This window comes from Canis lupus, chromosome 15 (genome assembly GCF_011100685.1).
Source record: "Canis lupus familiaris isolate Mischka breed German Shepherd chromosome 15, alternate assembly UU_Cfam_GSD_1.0, whole genome shotgun sequence".
NCBI classification, from domain to species: domain Eukaryota; kingdom Metazoa; phylum Chordata; class Mammalia; order Carnivora; family Canidae; genus Canis; species Canis lupus.
This window is the reverse complement of record NC_049236.1, coordinates 60,178,375-60,197,099: the sequence shown is the minus strand read 5'-3', so window position 1 is coordinate 60,197,099 and position 18,725 is coordinate 60,178,375. Positions and strand designations below refer to the sequence as shown.

The window sequence follows — 18,725 nt, the reverse complement described above, 5'->3', positions numbered from 1 at the left end:
TTGAGTTACAAGTCTACCCACCATTTGGCTTACAGTACATCATTTAAAACAAACCCCAGCCTTCGCCCATCCTTGAAATTTTTATATTCTCCTGAGTTCCTTGTATCCTCAGACTTCAGACCCTCCCTGAATAGTCCAAGCATGCCCAAAATTTCAACATCCAAATCACTGCTTGCTATTCAAGTATCTGCTAAACTCCAGACCCTCACACTCAACCACCTCCTGAACATCTCCATTTGGATGTCCCATAGAAGCTTAACATATCAAAAGTGAACTTGTGCCCACCTCTATCCCCACCCAACCCCCACCAAAACTGTCCCATCTTTTTTTTGGCTCTCTACTTCAGAAAATAGCACAACCATCCACCCACCTGCCCAGATGAACAACATAGGTGTCCTCCTTGACTCCATTTTTTCCCTTTTATGTCACATCCTAAGTTTTCACTAAGGATTGTGACTTTCTACCTTCTTAATATTTCTGGAATCTTCACTTCTCTTCACCATACTGCTACTAACCATGGAGAGGCCAGCATGCTCTCTTGCCTAGATTGTTTCATCAGCTTTTCAACAATGTCCTGCCCAAAGCCATGTCCCCTCAGGCCACCATCCTCATTCTCACTACTATAACATTTCTAAAGTTTAAATATGATCATCTCAGGTACCTACTGTAAAAAGCTTCTTATGGCTCCCAATGTCCTTTGATAAGGTCCAAACTCCTACAATGATCCTTGAGGTCTTTCATGAGCTGCACCTGTCACTGTCACAATGCCCTCCTTGAGCCTGTTATTTTGGTTATATTAAATGGCCAGCAGATCACTAAATATGTCACTCTTATATCTGATACTGTTCTCTCAGCCTAAAGGCTCTTGAACTAACCCACCTCAATCTGCTAATTAGGAAGCCTTTCCCGATCCCAAGAAACCAGGTTAAGTAAACACTCAGAGGCTGGGAAAAGTTATAAGCCTAGTGGAGTAGCTACACCAGGGTGTGAGTCTAAAGCTTTCATGATAACAAAGCCCATTTAATCCTCTATTAAATCCAGGACAGAACTCAGTCTCTTAAAGAACCAAACTGGAGAATTCCCCTTTTCTGAGCCTTTTGCTCATAACATGCCCAGTGTTTACCTTTCAATTAATTCACAAGCATCTTTCTTTGAATATCCTACTTTTTTGGGATCAAGATGACTTTGAAACCACTGCAGTTTTTCACCTGTAACAACAAGTATCAAAATAGATTAACATCATAAATCAGCACCTAAGCAATGAGCATTCATTATAATTTTCAACATCAGTGTGTTTAAAATAGTATCAAAATTTATTTCAATGTTAAATATAAAGGCTTATGTGGGCTCAAAGCTAATTAAACCAGTCTGTCAGAAATCAAATTGTCACATTTTAATCCGGGGAAGAGACAGGGGTGGGTGAGATGCTTTTTGATATATATTATCCAATAAGGATGCATGAATAAAAAAAAGAATATGTTAACAGAACACGAAGTTCTAAGTATTTAAAAAGCAAAAGATAGAACACTTGTCTAAAATAATAAAAATGAAAATTAGATTAGTGGTGAGGATAACACTAATGAACATTTAATAAGCAGCAGGCGCTATATCAAGAGTTTTACCATCCTTTGAGGATTATTATCCCTATTCACACATGTGAAAGGTTAAGTAGCCTGTCCGGGTACTCAAATTAGTAAATATATTAACCATACAAGATCTGTCAGATACCGTGCAAAGAGTAAATGTGACCATCAGGGTCACTTTCAGTTACGGCCATACCTGAGATACGGATGACCTACTTAGAAATACTATTCTATTACCTGAGAAAGCATTGAAGATCAGTATTCAAACAAAAAACGAACAAAGCCTAAGTCACTATTTTTTAAAAAAATTTATTTATTTGAGAGAGTGGAGAGAGACTGCAGAGAGGGAGAGGAAGAAGCAGATACCCGTAGACCAGAGAGCCAGACATGGGGCTCAATCCCAGAACCCTGAGATCATAACCTGAGCCAAGGCAGATGTTTAACCGACTGAGCAACCCAGGTGCCCCTAAGTATCACTATTTTAAAGTCAGGCTTCTAAGTAAAAATTTACTAATAATAAATCTAGCCAAAAAAAAAAGATGGTGACACTGAGATACAGACAGAGGATGCACATATCCACATCACTAAATATAAACTGCTGTTTCTAAAATACTTAGGCCACAATCCTTCCTAATTCTAATGGTTAGGGAGCTAGAATTAAACTTCAAGAGAAGGAATAGTAGGTAGACAGACAGATGGATAGATGTAGGTAGGCAAGCTGATAGATAAATAAAAAATAGTTTCTGAAAAACTGAGCTAGATATTAACACTTTTTAAGAGTTAACAATTGCTTTTACTTTGTTTTAATTAAGTCCAGTAAAGAAAAGTCCCTAGAAGAATCAAAAGAAAAATAGGTACAGAGCAGAATTTCACTACAGTTTAGCCAGAGTATCAATGAGTAAATTTACTTACCAATAAGATTGAGACGCAATGCCTTTTCATTTTTCAATCTTGGAAGAAAGAGTACATAAGGTATTAGAAAATTTCCATAACAAATTTTTTAAAAATCTGTCAAAAACAAACAAAAACTGCCCACAGAATCTTAAGTCAAGGATCATTCTTTTATACAAATGAAAATAATTTGTTAGTGCAGAAACACTGAACACCATGCTTTTCTTTTAAATCGCTGGAACAAAATGTTTCTAGAAACTTTCCTTTAGCTCTTCAGTGACTAATGACTAAAGGACACCTATAGAACAAATCAGTTTTGAACACCAACAAAAAAAACTTGACTGGATTATGAATGTTCAGGTGGATAATACTTATGCACAAGAGTAATGAATACCTTCTAGAAGATGAAGTGTGGCCACCAAGACCAAAAGGCCTTAGTGTCACCTTTTAAACTTCAACAAGAACAAAAATAGAATGTTTACTTTTCATAATTTGAAAAGAATTTTAATAAGAAAAAAACTGATTTATTCTCAGAAAACAATCTAGGAAATACATGATTCCTATTGTTGGTATTCTAAACATTAATTCCTTCAGGAGACCTTTGGATAGTTAGTTTTTGCCACACTTTATGCTACTCACTAGAGATACAGCAAAGAACAAAAAAGTTACTGTCCCTGCCTAACAAAGCAGACCAGATTTACCCTCCCACTTTAAACAACTAGAAAACTGGGAGAAATAAAATGAAGCTTTCTTTAAGCAAAAAGTTTCAGGCACAGAATGGGAGAAGATGTTCACAACACAAATAACTAACAAAAGGACTTGCATTCAGAATATGCAAATACTTCTTACTACTTACTTAATAAGACAACCTAATACCAAAAAGGGCAAAAGACTTTAACTGGTTTTTCATATCAAAGACATGGAAATGACCAAAGGCACATAAAAAGATATTTAAACATCACTGGTCAGGATGTACAAAATTAAATCAAACTAGGATACTATTATACAACTATCAGGATGGCTACAAAGTTTTTCAAAAAACTGATAATACTGCAGGTTTGAGTGTATTGATATGGAGAGAATGTAGCCCTAATACATTGATGGTGAAAATATAAAATGATACTATCACTTTGGATAAAGCAATTTCTTAAATACTAAAATGTGACACCTATCATACAACCAACAAGTCTTATAAACTTAATTTCATATAAACTCAATTTTCTTACACACTTTAACATACAATCACCATATGACCCAGCAATTCTAGTTCTAGAGAAAGAAAAATGAAAACATATGTCCAAACATTGTACATGAATGTTCATGGCAGCATTATTCATAAGAGCAGAAGCTGGCAAATTTTTTCTTAAATGACTGGAGAGTAACATGTTAGGCTCTGTGGGCCCTGTGATCAGTCACTAGAATGGTGGTTAGACTGTTCTACTACCAAAAACCCAAATCTGTACACTGAAAATATGGCTCTTTTACTGAATACTCTTTATACCTCAAAGTTGATTTTCAAAAATAGAGAATAAATTCATTCATTTCAATTAAGCATAGAGCAAATAACAATCTAGTTAGAAATCAGGTTGAGGTAATTCTGAGTGAACTCAATGGGTCCTGAACTAGACTGGTTATCAGTTGGGATAGAGAAAAGTAAAGACATTTGAGATTAATTCTCTAAAGTAGTTTTTCCTACATTTCTACCCATTATGCTCAGTTTCTCTCTGTTAGTTTCCTATACTAAGTCATTGTCTTTTGGTATCTAGGCTTCTTGGTTGTATACTCTGCAGGACAAAATATGATACTATATACTAACAAAATATTGCTAGGTTGAGAAATCATAAAATAAAGCCAAAATAACACAAAATAGCCATCTACGGGGGTGCCTGGGTGGCTCAGTTAAGTTGAACGTCTGACCCTTGATTTCGGCTTATGATCTCTGGATCATGGATCAAGCCCTGCGACAGGCTCTGTGCTTAGCACGGAGTCTGCTTCCCCCTTGCCTTCTCCCTCTGCCCTTCCTCCAGCTTGCTTAGGCATGCTCGCACTTCTCTAAAATAAATAAATCTTTAAAAAAAAAAAAGAGCCATAAGTTCTCTGTAAATTGTGCATCACCTGAAATATACTAGTCTTCAAAACATACTAGTTTCTTTTAACATGAACAGAAGCAATATTCCACATAGTCCTAAATTGGAGCATTCAAATACTGAAAAAGAACACGTCTGAGCTCTTATTCTGTTGCTATTCACTCCTGAAGTATCTTTAAGTAACCAGAGTCTATCAGTAGAGTCAACTTGACCAACCAGCAGGTCTGTTTTGTATCCTTGACCACTAGTCAAAGGTACTGCAAGATAATAGACATCCTCCCTGATCTCCCCGCTACCTATGTTTCTCCCTTAAAAGGACCTTAGGAAGAGGTACAAAGAATTCTCAGTTCTGTGTAAAAGCATAGAAATTGGATACTTTATGCTGCCTGGCTACCTCTGTTCCTTAGAAAAACCAAGTATCTTGGTAGGCAGAAAGTTCACAAAAGGTGTTAGTATCTAAAATGGTCCCCACTGATTCTTGTGTCTTGATAGCCATGTCCTTGTGCTGCCTGAGTGTGGCTGGCTAGATGTAGAGATTTCAAACAAATAAAATAACACAATAGCAATGGATGTCATTCTGAAATAAAGTTTCAAAGACTGTTTTCCATCCTAGCTACCTTCTCTTGTTCTATCTCAGAGCCTGTGCTCTGTCAGAACCAAGCCATCACGTTGTGAGTAGCCTATGGAGAGGCTGGTGTGGCAAGGAACTGATGCCTCCAGCCACCAGGCAGCCATGACTTGAAGTCTACCAAAAGCAACATGAGCGAGCTCGGAAGCAAAATCTCTCCCTGTTAAGCTCGGAGATGAATGTGGCCCTAATAAGCATTTTAACTGTAACTTTGTGAAAGACTGAACCACAAGCATTCAGTTAAGTGGCACAAGAATTCTTGGCCGAAAAAAAAAAAAAAACGTTTCAAGCTGCTATGATGGCACAGAACTTCTTATACCGCAATAGGTAATTAAAGCAGTACTTGATAACTGCTGTCCATTATTAAGAAGCCATGGGCACCTGAAGTTCAAGTTAAGTCCTGCTGGTACCTTTTCTATCATCTTGCTCACAGTTATCCCAATAGTCTGAGTATCTTGTAATCATCCATCTCTCCAAAATATGCAACTCAGCATTTCTGTCTTGCTGGGAGTACTACTCTAGTGCAGGAAGATCAGCAACATTTTATGTGTTTATGTCATTTAAAGGAAGATGATCCATGGTCAATGATGCTGCTACTCAAAAAGCTGACATCTATGACAGGCGTAAGTCTGTTTCATAAAATACATTACATACTACTAAAACTTTGTATTTGTTTGCTTCTGGAACCATAATGGTTACAATGAGGACCTCTTTAAAATAAATGAGAACAATCTGTTTAGAACATTGTCTAAGTAGAAAAAATTAAGTATTATTTTTCAACTGTACTATGAAAATGGAGCTTCAGCCCAATAATGGAACCTCTTTAGAATAAGTTATATAGGAATCAGCATGCTGTTCAATTTTATCCTTCCATAATTCTTTTATAATGTTGATTCTGTAAATTAGTGCATAAAATCCTGAAAATACCTGACAACATACGACTCTAGACTCACTAGCAAAGCACTTACAAGAGAAGCCAAGAATTCAGCCTAATTCTAACTAATTCTAAAGCTGTATTTCCTAAAATATGCCATATATACCAGTAGTACTATATAAGCTGATCTTATTTTTCAGTATCTCAGACACAGAATGAAATCATTTTTAAACAAGTTACTTCCCCCATTTTATTTTGATCCCCTCCAATTACAGTAAGAAGACAACTTCATTTAATGTTTATTTTATAAGTCTTCCAACCTTTGCCAAATCTTTTCACCAAGGATAAAGCAAGCATGCCTCAGACTCAGACCATATAGGGGAGGCAACAGTTATCTACTTGATTGTAATACAGATCAAGTATCTCCTTCAAAAAGATATGTAAGGGTAAAATATTCTAAAAAAAATATTAAGTAAATAATACTATGGGTCAGCGGTTCTCATAGTGTGGTCCCTAAACAAGCAGCAATAGGATCAACACTACCTGAAACTCATTAGAAATGCAAAATTTGACACTGCCCCAGACCTGACGGAAATTCTAGGGGAAGGAACAAAATTTTAATATGCCCTACAGGCATATCTTGCATACACATTAAGTTTATTAAATACTAGTACAGGTGGTAACAAAAACTGCAAAATTAAAGAAGTAGTAATCATGTCAGAAGACATAGCAAAATTCATGAAAGTGATACATTAATTTCTTAAAGTTTGAAAATAACTTTTTTTTTGGAAAATAAATTTTAAAGCAATACTGCTATCATCCCAATAACCTTTTTGGAAAAAAAAAAGAAAATTTGATTATACTATCACAGCACTTGTCTATTCTCTTTGAGAAACCTTCTTGCCAAATCACTGGGAACAGCTAACCTTTACTAAATATGTGTTTAGGTCTAGGGTATGAAATTAATATATAACAATGAACATGCCGGTTTCTATCAGATAGTGTGGAAATGCGTCTACCATTTATTAAAATGGTAAGGCTATTTTAAAATAGCTAAAATGATGATTTTTGTCTTTACAACTTCATTTTAAGTAAATTTTTGTCTCTACAGCAGCTCCCGGGGGCTCTCACAGGCCAAATATGGGGGTAAGAATTGGTGAGTTATACAGGGTGGCTGCTGACCGTAGAGGGTAGACTAAGGGACGGGAGGCAGAAAAGAAGGGGAATTACATACACATTTTGAATTTCTAAGAAAATTATACTATGGATTCTTCACATCAAGAATTCAAACCAACTTCCAGAATGGCATAAGGATCTATGAAATCCACTCCTCCATAAAAGCAGAGAGAATACTAACAAAACTTGTTAAATTCAACTTTTTCAGAAGTATGAAAATTAAGCAAAGGCTTCCAAGAATCTAAGGAGCATTCTGAAGAAAAACAGCCCAGCCCAATCTCTGTAAGAACAACAAATCTGCGATGCTATAATATACCTGATCCATCATCCTCTGGTCATCTCTGCAAGTGCTGGAAACCAATAGACCAGCAACTCAAGGTAGTTGTAAAAACCACCTTCCTAAGAGCTACTAGAGAGATCAAATTTGGAGTTCCCCAATAGATCCATCCCCAGAGAACTGCTACCATTTGACCTGACAGGAAGCATGCTGAAAAGATGGATTCTCAGAGTTACTTTGTCTTTATGTAAACTGACTTAGAGCTCTCTCTGTAGGAACAGCTCTATCTCCAAATTATTTCTTGAAGATAATCAGCAGCAATCATCTAACAAAGCAGCTGCCTCAGTGATATTACCAGTTGGGGGCTAACAAAAGGTGAACCAAAAAAATTTAAAGGAAAATTGGGGGAATGGAAGGTCCACAGAGGACTTGAAAGCAACCCCAACATATCCCTGGGAATCTAGAATGCCATATGCACATTAAGGATTATGTTTATGCTAAGGAAAGATCTAAGAATGTCCTAATCTCTCACTTCTGGCTAACCTTGAGGCTCTGTGCAAACAAGAAATTAAGTAAACTGCATCCTGGTGTGTCAAAGCCAACAGATTCACAGAGCCTCTCAGCAAAGGCTGACTTATTAGCTAAAGACATTTAAAGAACTCTGTCCAAACATGAGCTGACTACCAACTGAGCAGAAACATCACTGGCCACACACAACAATTAGACTTTACAGAATTAGTCTGGGAAAGTCACAAGGCAACAACAAAACTAAGGCAAACCTCATTGGGTATAGGGGCTTGGGGTGTCTATTTAACAGAGTCGTCATACTGTATTATTGTAAATGTCCAGTTTTCAACCAAAAATTATGACACACACAAAGAAACAGGAAAGTATGGCCCCTTCTCAGGGATTAAAAATAGAATCCAGTAGAAACTTTCTAAGGAAGCCCAGACAGTTGGACCTACTGGACAAGGACTTGAATACACCTATAACAAACATACACAAAGAACGAAAGAAAATCTAAAAAATTCAAGGAAATTATAAGAACAATGTTTTACCAAACAGATAATATCAGTAAAGAGACAGAAATTACAATGATGAGCCACATAGAAATTCTGGAGTTGAAAGATACTACAAAATGAAAAATTTACTAGAGAGGTTCAACAGCAGTTTTTTTACTGGTAGAAAAAAATAATCCACAAACATTAAGAACATGTTAGTTGAAATTATCCAGTATGAGCAACAAAAGTTTAAAAAAAAGAAAAGAAAAATGAAGAGTCTCAGAAACCTGTGGGCACTACTGAGAACACTAACATATGTATAATGGGTGTTACAGGACAGGAAAGGATAGAAAAGATATTTGGAAAAATAATGGCTAAAAACGCCTCAATTTGATGAAAAACACTGTTTTTCATTGTTAAGCACCCAAAAGCTTAACATACTCCATGGAGGATACACTTAGAGATCCACACCTACTAGACATACCAGTTAAACTATTCAAGACAAAGAACATCTTTAAAGTAGCAAGAAAAGTGACTCCTTGCACTCACTAAGATAAATAGTTAAATTCTTCTCATCAGAAACCATGCAGGCCAGAAGGCTGAGGGATGATGTATTCAAAGTGGTAAAGAGAAAGACTGAACCAAGAATTCTATATTCTAAAGTTTCCTTCAAAAATGAAGGAGAAATTAAGACATTATGAGACAAAACTTAGAGAATGTCTCACTTTCAGACCTGCCTTATGAGAAATACTAAAGAGAGTCCTACAGGCTGAAATGAAAGGACAGTAAACAGCAATGTGAATCGAATCCACATGAAGAAATAAGGGGCACCAGTCAAGAAAAATATAACATAATTACATAGTTAAATATAAAAGACAGTATAAATGTTTTTTTGTGTGTAACACCTCACCTCTCATAAGACAACTGCATAAAAACAATCACTGTAAAACTGTGTTTATGGGATCACAATGTATGAAGATGTCATTTATAGGCAATAATAGTACAAAAAAGGGACAACAGAGCCACAGTGATGCAAATTTTTTGTATACTACTGAAATTAACTTGACATTAATCTGAAACTAGATTATTTCAAGATTTAGTTGCAATTTGCAGAGCAACAACTAAGAAAGTAACAAAAAATAGTGGTCTCCACTTTACTAAATGATTTCCACACATTACTAAATCAATTCTCAGTCCTCATATCAATCAAGAGCAAAGGGCCATGGCTTGATCACCACCTTCTCTTTGAAACACAATCTTCTTTTTCCTCTTTCCTAGTCTCACTTGTTAGATCCTTTTTCCAACCTCTAAATGAGGTAGGCCTCTGGGATCAATCTTTGGCTCTTCCCTTTTCTACTTACATTTATTCATTAGATGATCTTATCTAGTCTCATGACTTACAGTCCCAGCTAGAAGCTTAGGACTTCCCAGTTTGTGTTGAATCCCTATATGTATCCTCTGAACACTAGACCCAACATATCCAACTGCCTGTGCTATATTTCCTTCTATATATCTAATAGACTTATAGACACTTTAACATACATTTTTAAAAGGTTTTACTTATTCATTCATGAAAGACACAGAAAGAGAAAGGCAGAGACACAGGTACAGGGCCCCCTGCGGGAGTCTGATGTGAGCCTCAATCCCAGGACCCCGGGATTATACGCTGAGCCAAAGGCAAGTGCTCAATCACTGAGCCACCCAGGCGTCCCCAGGTACTTTAACTCATATGCCCAATATATAACTACACAGCTCCTTCCATCACATCTTTCAGCATTCTGCTCCAATATGAACCTCTTCAGATAAGCCACATATGATTATCCTATGTAAAACAGAACCACTCTACCACTCTCCATCCCATAATTCTTTTTCCTTTTTCTTCATTGCACTCATCACAACCTATTTAAGTGTATATTTCTGCTTCAGGTAAGCTCTACAAGAGCTGAATCCTTGTTTGCTGTTTTACCTTCAGTGCACAGAACATACTTAACATTTGTTAAAGAAAGAAGGGAATACTGATTAAAGATAAATGCATAAATGGGCTTTACAACAATGCACAATACAAATGATAAAAAAAAAACTTACTTTTCCTTTTTTTCTTGTTTGTGGACCTCTCTTGTAATTTGAGCTGCTTTTCTACTATATGGATGGATGACTTTTTTTTCACGTCCTACAGTTTTTCCCTTTGGGGCTTTAGGCTAAAACATAAGAAAATATATGACATACATAGTCAGATATGTAAAAGGTTTGTCAAAAAATTGTCTTTAGAAATAAATTTAAAAAACAGTAATATAAGAAATACCATAAGCCAGAAACACTACTATTTATCAAGAGATAAATAAGACCTGTTAAATGACTGGAACAGTATGTATTTCCATTGTCATACAGCAACGATATATTCAGAACTACTCTTGAGTGATATAAGAAAAAGAACGGCAGAGAAAAGGTCAATAAACCCAGCTCTTCAACCAAGTGTAGGTAAGGAGGTGAGGAGAGAGTTAAAAATTTGTGTCACAGTTAAAAAAAAAAGTTGGGGAGATAGAAGGAACACATGATGTTCATGGGAGCCTGACTGTAAAGGTTGCACATGGAACAGAGTGGGCACTGAATCAAGCAAAATCAAACTTGGGTTCATAGAAAAACAAGAGGAAATAATAGAAGGCATCTCGAAATCAGCACATCCAAAAAAGAACGTACTATTTTCCCATTCAAACCTTATGCTAGCTAAGAAGGTCATAATTCATTCAGTCCATTGAACTAGACATTCAGATAATTCTTTATTCCTACATACTTCTATGTTTTATCACACCTGTTTTTATTTTGGAATTAGATCTGGCTTCCTCTAATAGAACCCTGAAATAATAATACTGTAACCTGATAAAGTTTAGTTCTCTCCTATAAAAAGCAGGAGTATGAGGTTCTGCTTCACAAAGTCCCCAGAGATCCAGGCTCCTTCCACCTACCATTCTTAAGCTACAACCTCCTATGTATCTATATAGTTCAAGATGACTTAATACCAAGTCTACACTCCAGCCAGTGAGAAGTAGAAAAGAAAATCAAAAGGCATACCCTTTTCCTTTAAGAGCAAGATCTCTGAAGTTGGAGTCTTCTGTTTACATCCATTGACCAAAATTTAATCAGTGGGTTACGTAAGGGAGAATAGTAAGTTTAATTGTTATTCTCAGAAAAAAAAAAAAAACATTATAAAAGAAAAAGTCTATCTGGGGACAGCTGGCAGTCTCTAATATACCTAATCCTCAAAAAAGGTCAAGTGTTCCTAGAATCTTCTCTTCAAAACTATTGTCAATGCCTTAATTCAGCCTCATGGTTTTTCATGATTAGGATGGCCTTTAGATTCTCACTGCTAATTCTTTTTTCATGGAAGTCTCAGAGCTTACTTTTCTGCAGTATTTATCTAGTAAAATACTTCTCCACTGCTAACGAGCTCACACATAGGTCCCAACTCCTTCATGTGGAAAACAATCTATCCCCAACCTACTTCTCCAGCATTATTTTCATTCTTCAAAACACCCTTCATCCCATTCTTACTGAACTTCTCCTCCATTTCCAGAACACACTTTGCTATTTCATAATTTCTGGAGACTGCACTTGTTACTTCTGCCTGCAAAATCCTTTCCCTTTCTAATTCCTTCATAAAATACAACTCAAAGTCACTCCTCTGTAAAACTTTCTGCAGAATTAAAATGACCAATTCCTCATTCACACATGTATTCATTCCTTCAGAAAATATTCACTGAAATACACCAACAAATATTCACTGCTCACTTCTTGATAAACCTGACCAAGATAACTCCAACTCTGAAACCCAGAATGGCAAGAATGGCACTGGAAGATGGTTACAGATATAGAATACTATGAAATCATCACACAACAGTACAGGCATGCTTTGTTTTACTGTGCTTTGCAGATATTGTGGGGGTTTGGTTTTGTTGGTTTACAAACAAGGTTTGTGGCAACCCTGCAGGGAGCAGGTCTATCGGCACGATTTTTCCATCAGCATCTGTTCACTGCATGTCTCTGTGTTGCATTTCAGTAATTCTTACAATATTTCCTTATCATTATTATTGTTAGATGGGTCATGGTGGTCTGTGATCAGTTAATGTTATTCTTGTAATTGTTTGGGGCACCATCAACTGTGCCTATATAATAAGCAAACTTCATCAGTAAATGCTGTGTGTGTCCTGACTCTTCTCACTGACCATTGTCCCATTTATCACCCTCTTCTCAGGTCTATTTCCTGAGACAGAACAACATAGAAATTACACCAAATACTAACCCTACAACGATATCTACTGTTCAAGTGAAAGCAAGAGTCATATATCTCCCACTTTAAATAAAAAGCTAGAAACAACTAAGCTTGGTGAGGAAGGCGTGTCCAAAGCTGAGACAGGCCAAAAAGCCAGACCTGTTGTGAGCACAAAGGAAAAGTTCTGGAAGGAAATTTAAAGTACTATTTCAGCGAACAAGGAATGATAAGAAAGCAGAATACCTTTAATACTGATAAAGACAAAGTTTTGAGTGCTCTGGATAGATCCAACCAGCCACAACATTCCCTTGAGCCAAGGCCTAACCCAGAGAAAGGCCTACCTCTTTTCAATTCTGTGAAGGCCAAGAGAGGTGAGGAAGCTGCAGAAAAAGTTTGAAGCCAGCAGAGGTTGGTTCATGAGGTTTAAGGAAAGAAGCCATCTTCATAACATAAAAGTGCAAAGTGAAGCAGCAAATGCTGATGTAGAAGCTGCAGCAAGTTATCCAGAAAAATCTGATGTAGAAGCTGCAAGTTATTATAAAGAGCTTTAATGTACATTTTCAATGTACACAAAACATCCTCCTACTGGAAGATGCCATCTAGAACATTCATAAATAGAAAGAAGTCAAAGCCCGGCTTCAAAACTTCTGATGACAGACAGAGTCTCTTGTTAGGGGCTAATACAGCTGGTAACTTTAAGCTGAAACCAATGTTCATTTATCATTCCCAAAAATCCTATAGCCCTTAAGAATTATGGGAAATCACTCTGCTTGTGCTCTATAAATGAAACATACATCTGCTTATAACATGGTTTACTGAGCATTTTAAGCCCAATGTTAAGACCTACTGCTAAGAAAAAAAGATTCATTTTAAAATACGACTTTTCACTAACAAGGTACCTGGTGGCCCAAGAGCTCTGATGGAAACAATGAGATTAATATTGTTTTCATGCCTGCATCCATTCTGTGTAGCTCATGGATCAAGGAGATTCTGACATTCAAATCTTATTAAAGAAATACATCTTATAAGGCTACAGCTGCCATATACAGTGATTCCTCTACGAATCTGGGCAAAATAAATTCTTGAAAGCCTTCAGAAAATGATTCACCATTCTAGAAGCCATGAAGAACATTCATGATTCATGGGAAGAGGCCAAAATATAACATGAACAGGAGTTTGGAAGAAGTTGATTCCAACCCTCATGAATGACTTCAAGGGTTTCAAGACTTCACCCAGAAGAAGGAACCAACTACAGATGTGGTGGAAAAAGCAAGAGAATAGAAATATAAGTGGAGTCTCAAGCTATGATTGAATTTTGCTGCAATCTCATGATGAAACTTGAATGGGCAAGGAGTTGCCTCTTACAAATGACTAAAGAAAAAGATAACTAATGAAGACAAAATAATAATAATAAAGCAAAGTTTTACTCTTTGGAAAGGTAACTTTCTTCCACATATCCTAACAAATAAAATGCTTTAAAAAAGAAAAGAAAAAGGTCACAGAACCCCCAAGAAAAAGTTACTGATACTGCTAAAACTTAACAGCTAAAGTTACAGAGGTATAACATTGTTTTAGCAGTATGTCCAAGTCTATAAAAAACTTCCTTTAAAGATTCAATAAAAACTTTCTTTAGAAAAAGAAATAGTTTCATAGCCTCGGAGTATGATAATGTTCTCATCACTTTTAGAAGTCTCCGTTTAAGAACCTCCCAGACTCAGTACAAAGAAGAAACAAAGAAATTGAACTTCTATTCTGATTCAGGTGTAGTTTGTGGTTCCTTGTATTATTCATGAAAAGGTTGCCTCAGGGCAGGGTATAAATATATAATAAGGCACAGCAGTATGTACAACTTGCTAAATGTTAAAACATGTTCATGTTTTTCAATATATTAAAATAAAAAAGAAATATTTCAATAGGGAAAAACTGCAGTAAAACCTTATCAAAATGTTAACGTATTAAAAATGTCTTAACTGAAAAGTTAAAAATCAGTTAATATCTCTTAACTGAAAAGCAATTAATCTCTATCAGTCAGGGGTTCTCCAAATTTATTTGTAGAGCAACTAATAATTCATAGAATAGTGCAGAATGTAAACATATAAAACTAGGGGTGGAGGAAAGAGTTTGAGGTGTATTTTCTATAGAAGATTAATATGTTTCAACTTTGAGGGGATCCCTGGGTGGCTCAGCGGTTTGGCGCCTGCCTTTGGCCCAGGGCGCGATCCTGGAGTCCCGGGATCGAATCCCACGTTGGGCTCCCGGTGCATGGAGCCTGCTTCTCCCTCTGCCTGTGTCTCTGTCTCTCTCTCTCTCTTTCTCTCTATGTCTATCATGAATAAATAAATAAATAAATCCTTAAAAAAAAAAATATGTTTCAACTTTGAAAAATACAAGGGCAGCCTGGGGGCTCAGCGGTTTAGCACAGCCTTCAGCCTTCAGCCTTCAGCCTTCAGCCTGATCCTGGAGACCCAGAATTGAGTCCCATGTCGGGCTCCCCGCATGGAGCCTGCTTCTCTCTCTCTGTCTCTCATGAATAAATAAATAAAATCTTTAAAAATAAAGAAAATGATTTGAGTCAAATATCTGGATGCCCAAGTTGAAGAACGCTAGCACAGTGCAGGGGAAACCAAGGACTGAATGGAACGATGGCTAAAGCCTAATGTCACTACAAATGTAGCCCCTTTGCCTGACTAGAAAAAACTCTGGCCTTCACGGTTGCTCATGATCAGCTCTGTCTTTGGTCTTTTCTCTCTCTCTGTCTCTCATTAATAAATAAATGAATTAAATCTTAAAAAAAAAAAGACAAAAACAGCATTTCCATTCCAAAGCATAACTAAGGCACTGTTTTGAATAACTACGCTTACTTTGAAAAGTTTCTGGCACCACAAAAATATTCCAGTCAGAAAGAAATATTAAAAGTAGCTCCTTCCTACAATCTTTAGGAATTACTTCAGAAAATTTATTTGGACTTGTAATTGAGAGGAACAGAAGAAAACACATAAACAGTTTATTCAAACAAAAAAAAAGAATAGAAAGGTATTTCAGGGGCAATATGCTTCAAATATTCCTGTTAAAATCATAAACAAAAAGGAATTTTTTCTTTCTTTTTTTTTAAGGAACGTTTTCTAAAAGACCACGAAGGTCATCAAAGAATCCAGGCTCAACAAAAGACAGAAATGCCATTTAGACTACCCAGTGTAACTAGAAACCTAGAAAAATGATTATTACACCAAACACATTTAGAGTACATAAAGGTATACAAATACCTAAAAAAAAGTCATACCTAAAACTGAGAAAGCTTATAGTGTAACATTTTAAACACCAAAATAAATTTCAAAATATGATAATACTAAGTCACTCAACACTAATGACATGATGAAAATGAGATGGATTAATTAAGAGAAGCTGCTCTTTATTTTGGCAGTGAATATACCATGAAGAAATCCAGAGCATTTTCCTTGCTTTACAGATAAATATGACACCAATGACCAATCATTAGTTAGGGCTTCCAGTAGGAACTTAATGGTTCAGCACATAATCCTTTCTAAACCCTATCCAATTCTCAAGGGCCATTTCAAATTAAAATTTATCTCCTCCTTAAAGTACCCAAGAAAAACTCCTTTGGGCCTGAGAACCTTTCTCCTTTGGTGGTATTTGCCATGTAGCACCTAATATTATACTGCGTTGACCAGTCATTTAACATTTACAAAGTCATTTACACTTCTCAACAGTGGCTCCTTAACGACTATAAACACGTCATATCAGGCTGTAAATAATACTCTGAAAGAAGTAAAAAAAAAAAAAAAAAAAAAAAGATGATGCCCCAAGTAAACACTCGCTAAGCACCCACTGTACATTAAACTACCTGTGAATTAAAAACATTAAAAATGGTCTTTAAAAGTGTGAATTATCAAAAGTGTGAATTATCTCAGATAAAAATAATTTTAATAATTCATACACACTGCTCTCCTTAAGAATATCTTAATAATTCTCTCATGCAGGTTTCAATTTTATCTTTCATGTAAAAAAATCTAACATCAAGTTCAACTTCTTTTATTTCCAGACTTACCTACAAATACCTAGTCAGAATTAACCTTTCTCCCATATTCTCTGCTACCACTTTTTACACTTGTATCTTGAGCTAGATTAGTTTTTTTTTTTTTTTTTTTTTTTTTAAGAATCACTGAGCACATATTACCAGGTACTAGAATAGGAACTAAGGTTCCAGGATCAGCATCAGAACATGGACTTGCCCTCATGGAGCTTACAATCTAGTTATCTTGTAAATAACTATATACTTTACTTAAAAGTCCAGAAAAATGGCCAGAAAGTAGAGGATCCTCACTGAAACTATATAATAGGTGGGCCTAATTTTTGGAAATCAAGAAAAGCCTCCCTGAAGAAATAACCTGAGATCTATTTGTTTAAAAAAAAAAAAGATGACACAAGATGCTTGTACAAAGAACAGTTTGGAAGGAGGTAAAGAGTGAGACTACTAGTAGTACGGAGGCCATTAAGAAGAGCTGAACAGTCAAGTGGCCTAAGTATGGTGACAGTGAAGGTGTGAAAGAAATGGCAACATTTGAAATACAATGACAGGACATGAATATGGAGGACTAGGGAAAGGGAGGAGAGTTAGGGATGCCTCCCCAAGTTTGCAAGACAAGCAACCACGTGGTCAGAATCACCAATTACCATTAGGATAGAAATGGCACATGGAGACAAGGGGCATCAAGAATTAACTTTTAGACATTAGTTCAAGAAGCCTGAGCAACAGTTAAGTAAAGTAGAGATAAATACTAGTCTGGCACTTAGAAAAAAGATCTCTGCTGAAGATGTAAATTAGGGACGACCTGAGGATATAGGTGGTACCTCAAAGCCACTGGAAATAAGATTCTCCTCAGTAAAAGAGTAAGAAAACAGACTAGAACTAAGCTCGGATGAAATACATGTATTTGATGAGCACCTACAATATAATGGACACTTATAAAATCATTAAGAAAAAGACCTACAGGGGATCCCTGGGTGGCGCAGTGGTTTGGTGCCTGCCTTTGACCCAGGGCGCGATCCTGGAGACGCGGGATCGAATCCCACGTCGGGGTCCCAGTGCATGGAGCCTGCTTCTCCCTCTGCCTGTGTCTCTGCCTCTCTCTCTCTCTCTATCATAAATAAATAAAAATTAAAAAAAAAGAAAAAAATTAAAAAAAAAAAAGACCTACAACCCAAAATAAAAACAGGAAAAAGAATACAAACAAGTCACAGAAAGATAAATACAAATGTTTTTAAAATATTGAAAAGACATGTGGTCTACCTTAAGAGAAATATAAATTAAAACTATAATAAAATAGAATTTCTAGTATATAAGACTAGAAAAGATTTTAAAAATTATCAACACTGCATTACCGAGAACGTGGGTGAGTTAGTGGTCTCATAAATAAGCAGTCTCATGAATAAATGCCCTCCTTCTGGAGTACAATTTGATAGACCTTATCAAGATAAAAACCACACGTCTTTTGACCAAGGAATTCTATTTCTATTAATTTATTATAGAGGTACATATTCACACATGTACCAAAAAACATAAGAATAATCAATGCGGCAGTGTTTGCAGTAGTAAAAGAAAAGCATGGAATCAGCCTAAGTATCCATCAGAGATCTGGTTAAACAAATTGAAGTAAAAGCAAACAATGGGTTATTAGTTGTAAAAAAAAAAAAAAAAACCCAAGAGGCGGGCAGCCTGGGTGGCTCAGCGGTTTAGCACCACCTTCACCCCAGGGTGTGATCCTGGGGTCCCGGGATCGAGTCCCACGTTGGGCTCCCTGCATGGAGCCTCCTTCTCCCTCTGCCTGTGTCTCTCCCTCTCTCTCTCTCTCTGTCTCTCTCATGAATAAATAAATAAAATCTTTAAAAAAAAAAAAAAAACCCAAGAGGCAGAACTCACATA

The 18,725-nt window shown here is 36.3% G+C and overlaps 1 protein-coding gene across 4 annotated transcripts in view; it reads right to left on the bottom strand.

Annotated features, from left to right (window-relative positions):
• Positions 1-18,725, bottom strand: part of TMA16 (translation machinery associated 16 homolog) — a 33,784-nt gene that overhangs the window by 9,948 nt on the left and 5,111 nt on the right. For all 4 annotated transcript variants that reach the window (XR_005370953.1, XM_038559143.1, XM_038559142.1 and 1 more), the window contains exons 2-4: positions 10,603-10,715; positions 2,496-2,533; positions 1,124-1,208 (exon numbers count right to left, since the gene is read on the bottom strand). Coding sequence is in view for 3 of the 4 variants with exons in the window: in XM_038559143.1 (XP_038415071.1) it covers positions 1,124-1,208; positions 2,496-2,533; positions 10,603-10,715 (236 nt within the window). In the remaining variant the exon portion in view is untranslated. The remainder of the gene's footprint in view (positions 1-1,123; positions 1,209-2,495; positions 2,534-10,602; positions 10,716-18,725) is intronic.